Genomic DNA, 6,112 nt, shown 5'->3' with positions numbered 1-6,112 from the left:
ATATTAAAAATTATGGCGCCCACCACATCACCAATTTGATGAAGGTGAAACTGATCATGGCACGGGAGATCTTTGGTGATCTCCAGTGCCATTGGGTGCAAGATGACGTGGAGATCACCAAAATTTGGTGATCTTCAGGGCCGTTGGGGATGCTCTTAGTGGTGCTCAAATTAAAAGGACGGGTCAAGCCCGGATTTGCCAGCCCAGGTTGAAATAGTTTCGGACCGGGCTTCCAACCCGAGTTGGCTAAACAAGGCCCAACACGGGACTGAAAACCGGCTCCGCCTTTTGAACACCACTACCTTCAATTATATGAGAGACAAATATATCTTTAAAGTAATCATTAAAACCCTGCTTGAATGTCCAAAAGAGCTATTGTATCTGATATAGTACAGACTCCTAATCGAGACACATAAAACATCAATGAAGAAGATGAAACACTTCAATAAAACAAGCCTATGCGTATCCCATTCACTGGATAGCTAGCTAGAGACTACCAACCAGCAGTCAGAGTCGTGGCTGACAATTTGAGGACCCTGGGCGTTTGAGACTTTTGTACAATAAAAAAAATTGGGAGCAAAATGATAAAAAATAATACTCCATAATTTCTTTGTAGAACGTATAGTGTAGAGTCTAAGTGATTTTTTGAATATGGTATCTTTTGCATCATGTTTTTCACATATGTATTTATGTATTGTTGAATTTTTTTTAAACACTAAGATTTCTTAAAAACACCTCAAAAGATGAAAGAAATGCACCCAACGATTGTGGAACAATGGGATTCGAACCCGGGTCATTTGCGTGGAAACTTGCTGCGCACCAAAAGTTTAGAGTATCTCTATTTTGACACTTAGAGCATCCCCAGTGCGAACAGGGACGGCCCGAGCCCAAAGCGGCCGCTTTGGTTCCCAACGTAACGGAGGGCCTAATGGTTAGATTTTTATGTTAGTTTGTCAAGTATCCACTCAGGAGTTCATTTCTTATATTTTGGAGTGTCCCATTAGAGATTTTCTTATACTCTCCTAGTCAAGTATCCACTCGGGAGTTCATTTCTTATATTTTGGAGTATTCTAATGTTTGAAAAAAAAGATCATCATTCTCTAAACTTCATAATCTGCTCTAATGTGATACTTTCTTCTCAAATAATTCAAAAAGTCAATAAATGACCTACACATTAAACCAAATTGGGGTTTAACACTCACCCAAAATCATCTTACCAAAAAAATCGTTGTCTAAGAGACTTCGAAAAATCTTACAGGCACTTTGGATTTAGTTATAGACACTTCAAAGAGCCTTTGACTTTGAGTACCCACACACCACCAAATGACTTGGCCGAAGGCGCTCCAAATAAACAAACTAAATCAACAGGAGCTGGAAGTAAAAGTTAATTAGGGTGTTTATGGATGATCACAAAATGTACATAGAATCTCCCTAAAACTTATTTACTTTATAAATTGTGGCAAAAAACAACCAAAGTGGTTGATATGACCCTAATATTTCTAGCTCACAACAAAACAAGCATCTATACAACTTACCTATAGAAGAAATTGTAATATTCTATACAAATGGTTTAAATCTACACATTATTAGAATCAAATCCATTTAAAATAAGTAGTAAGTTGACCTTTTAACAACTAGAAATAACACCCTTCAACAAAAAAAAAAACAACTAAAAATAACACCACCAACAACTAATGAATATTTAACAAGAAAAGAAATATGGGTGAACAAAAATATCAGTCAAAAGTTAAACTTTGAGAGTCATAAATATGCCACTTGTTGTTTTTCCGTTATTGGGATCACTAAAAAGTTAGATCTTATCACTGAAAATTTTGTGCCACTTGAAGGGTTGAGATTTATTCTTAAGTCTGAACAACTCTGAACCATTAAGGGGCAGACATGCCGTGTCCTTACTGGTGAAATAAGATCTTAATTAAGGATTTCTGTTCTTCACCGACTTATCATCAATCATATTGTCTTCATCCTACACTACTACTAAGGGAAAGAAGAGAAGAGACTATAAATAGATTTTAGAGAGAGAGAGAGATTAATGGTGGGTCTGCTACCAAATTTACTACTACAGTAGTATTTCTCATTGAGACATCTTTGGTTACAAGTCTTTGATTTTAGGTAAAGATCTTTGGGTTTAAGTAATCAATCTAGACTAGACTAGAGAGATCTAAATCCATATCATTACTCAAATAGAAATAGACTAGCTACCCAATAACAGAGACTCTCTCTCTCTCACTCTCTTGTGATTGGGAAAAAGAAGAAGAAGAGATTGAGAAGAGGGGAACTTGATCTTATTAGTTGGGGGTTTTGGTGGGTCAACGGATGTTGCAGAGAGTAATATCAATCATACCCATGTCTGGAATTGCTACATTCATGATCAAGATCTTAACAGGCAAGTTATTCATGTCTTCCATTTTTGTTCATCTTTGACTTGTTCTGTTTTTGCCCAATATCTAACCAAAGGAAAAAACCTTTATATTTTGTTATTTGAGTAATTAGTGTGCCTTTTGCTATGTTGATTGATTTTATTGTTTTCCCCTTCAAAGGTTTTTTTTTAATTGAATCTCAAGTTATGTACTTGTGAATTTGAGTTCTAATTGATCTTCTTGTATATGGGTTGTATTTATATTTTGTTACTAATCTTTGATTAGTTATGTATTCTGTTTTGACAACTCCTACTTTCCTTTTTTTGCTTAGAATTATTTTAATTTGGAAGAATCTTTTCCATTGATGACTTCATTAGGTTCCTTATTTCTTTTTGTAAGTGTGGTTGACAAAAAGAATAATTAGATCAAAATATATTATATACAAAGAGACTAATTTGGAATTTTGTATAGTTGTTAGGGCACTTTAGTGGTTCATATTCTTTCCATAATCCTTTTCAATTATTCATATTTGATGATTATAGAGGAGACCCAAATGAGCAAAATTGCTTCTACAATTTTTAGGTTTAGGGCATTTGAACCTAATATATTGAAGCTCGGATTTCGTTTATTTAGAACTCTACATAGATTCTCTAGCCTTGACCCTTACTCTTTGTGTTTGCTTTCTTTCTTGAACTTTTGAAATTTTCAGTTACTTTGTATTCTAATTTAACTTCGACTTGATCGAACAAATCTATGTAGGTTGTGTTTTCTTAATATCAGCATTGTCTTGGGGATAAAGTAAGCTGGAGGATAATGAAGATTAGGAGCAAAACAAGGAAACAAGCTCCTTATTGTTGTTGTCCAGGAAGTAGATGTTCGTTATCTACGGCAGTTTGGGGTCTTGTAGGTTGTGTTTTAATTCTCCATCTTTACTCACTTGTTCATCATAGAGATGGGGTGGGAGAAGAAAGCGAGTTAAGGTTGAATCATTTCTCCCTGGTTCGTGAACTTGAAGAGATAGAAGAAGAAAGTTTCCGAATTCCGCCACCTAGAAGACGATCACCACGAGCTGCAAAACGAAGGCCAAAACGACCCACCACAATTATCGAAGAATTCCTTGATGAGAATTCACAAATCCGGCATTTGTTCTTTCCTGACGAGAAAACTGCTATAAACCCGAGAAAAGAAGCGGGAAATGATAGTTTTTATTTCTATCCTGGGAGGATATGGTTAGACACAGATGGAAACCCGATTCAGGCTCATGGTGGAGGGATTTTGTATGTTGAGAGAACTAGGATGTATTATTGGTATGGAGAAAATAAAGAAGGTCCTACCTATCATGCTTACGATAAAGGACCTGCACGGGTAAGTTGGAAAATCTAACTCGTCGGCTTTTAATAATGAATATTGTGGATTATAATGCTGATTTTACTGTTTTACTACCTTTATATTCACTTATGCTTACATGATATTACGTCCGTGTTGTTTTAATGGTTATTTCTGTAAACTAAACGTACTACTCATTCTTACACATCCACACGTTAGTAATAACTAGTGGAACATTATCAGCATTACAGAACTGAAATGTAGAGTTATGAGAACATTTGAAACTTGAATATGTGGTAGATGTTACTGCTGTAGCTATGACGTTCCAAAAAAGACTGCCGTGGAGAAAGAATGAGATTGAATATCAAAAGGTGCAGTTGGAACAGGAAACATGTCTTATGGTCTTACTAAGCGGCGCTCTCTGCTGTATATTACACCATGCTAGATATGAACTGAATGTTCTATGAGTTAGTCTTAATGTCTTATACTAGGTTTATGTCACTGTGTGGACTACAACCAAATCCATCCCGAGTCTTTAAAGCTGCTGAACTAGGATAAATGCGAAAATTTGAACGACAGATATGTACCAGGAATGAGGTGCTTCATTTGGGTATTCTTAAGAAGCAAAGACTGTTATCATCTTATAATGTGGATGATAGTTCTTTTCATTTCTAATAAATGAAAATGTGAAATTTCGTTACTTTCATACTTTTAAGTGAATTTCATTGAACATGTCTGGTGAGTTGAAGGAATAAGATATCAGATGCCATTCATACTTTAACGGACTTGATTTTTCTAATTGTTTCAATTAGGTTGAGCCTCCAAAATCAATACTTGACGGGCAGAGTGTTGCTTATTCTTTTCTATTGGTCCTCAGGTTGACATTATTGGAGTCAGTTGCTACTCATCCAAGGACTTATGGACATGGAAGAACGAAGGAATCGTGCTTGCAGGTCAAGAAAACAACACAGATCATGATCTTCACAAACTCAATGTGCTTGAGAGACCCAAAGTTATATACAATGACAAAACAAGAAAGTACGTAATGTGGATGCATGTCGATGATGCTAATTACACCAAAGCCTCTGTTGGAGTTGCTGTTAGTGATTTCCCCACAGGTCCTTTTGACTACCTCTATAGTAAACGACCTAATGGGTTTGAGAGCAGAGACATGACAATCTTCAAAGACGATGATGGTATTGCTTATCTAATTTACTCCTCCGAAGACAATAGTGAACTTCACATTGGGCCACTCACAGATGATTATCTTGATGTCTCCCGTGAGACGAGAAGGGTTCTCGTGGGCCAACATAGAGAAGCTCCTGCCCTATTCAAGTATCAGGGAACTTATTACATGATTACATCAGGTTGCACTGGTTGGGCTCCAAACGAAGCACTAGCTCATGCAGCTGAGTCGGTGATGGGCCCTTGGGAAACGATAGGGAACCCTTGTTTAGGAGGGAACCCAATCTCTAGACAAACAACATTCTTTGCTCAGAGCACATATGTACTTCCTCTACCGGGCCTTCAAGGCTCGTATATATTCATGGCGGATCGGTGGAACCCGGCTGATTTGAGGAATTCAAGATATGTATGGTTACCATTGACAGTAGGAGGAGCAGCAGATGAACCTCTAGAGTATAGCTTTGGATTTCCGTTATGGTCTAGAGCTTCCATTTATTGGCATCGAAAATGGAGGCTACCTGATCGATGGTGGGTTGTTTAGTAAGTGATTCTTTTTTTTCTTTTTTCGGTTTCTATAATCCTAGGATGTTAGATTTCATTATTTACTCTGCTAAAGATGATGATGATAATATGGCAGTTATATTGCCTCTGTAATCTATTTTACATTTTCATTCTTCACGGTTACGAGATTTCACCAGCCCACTTGCACAGTTTCTCTACTGATCAGAATATCAATTTTGTACCCACCAGCATATTATCGAATGGAACTTAAATTTCAGGTGATAAGTTCATTGGCGGGTTTCAGATGGAGGCCCGTTTTGCTCCATATAGTGTTTTTATTTGATCGTAGAGAAGCCCATGGGCCATGCCACAGGTGTTTATCATAGGTGTGAGTATAACTATGGACTTCCAATCATGGTCGACCGAACAGTCTATATGGCAGGAAGATTTCAGGGTACAAAAAGCAATTAAAGATTGAAACAAGAAAGGTTAGTAGGGTTTCTTTTCTAAGAGGATTCTGGTTGTCTGTCTGAATGGACCCAAGAAGAAAGTGAGAAACATCTCTAAGTCTGACTTTAGAGTGTCCTGATTTTTCTGGGCTGCCAGCCCATGAGTTTTGGTCCTACTGCTTTTATTATCATCCTACTTTAGCACAGAGAGAAGTATTGAGGAATGAATCATCAATTGACAAGAAACATTTCTGAGGGCAGGTTAGGGTTTAG

At 37.1% G+C, this 6,112-nt stretch overlaps 1 protein-coding gene across 1 annotated transcript; it reads left to right on the top strand.

The window, feature by feature from the left end:
- Positions 1–1,716: 1,716 nt before the first annotated feature.
- On the top strand, positions 1,717–5,586 carry LOC147533366 (uncharacterized). Its single transcript, XM_086651026.1, has 3 exons — positions 1,717–2,404; positions 3,138–3,743; positions 4,582–5,586. The coding sequence occupies exons 2-3, from the start codon at positions 3,192–3,194 to the stop codon at positions 5,428–5,430; spliced, it is 1,401 nt and encodes a 466-aa protein (XP_086507152.1). The 5' UTR covers positions 1,717–2,404; positions 3,138–3,191; the 3' UTR covers positions 5,431–5,586.
- Positions 5,587–6,112: the final 526 nt, after the last annotated feature.

The sequence above is a fragment of the Eschscholzia californica genome, unplaced genomic scaffold (assembly GCF_041429995.1).
Source record: "Eschscholzia californica isolate CP2 unplaced genomic scaffold, dmEscCali1.0.p SCAF_6, whole genome shotgun sequence".
Taxonomy (NCBI): domain Eukaryota; kingdom Viridiplantae; phylum Streptophyta; class Magnoliopsida; order Ranunculales; family Papaveraceae; genus Eschscholzia; species Eschscholzia californica.
The sequence above is the reverse complement of the archived record's forward strand: the minus strand, read 5'-3'. Positions and strand labels throughout refer to the sequence as shown.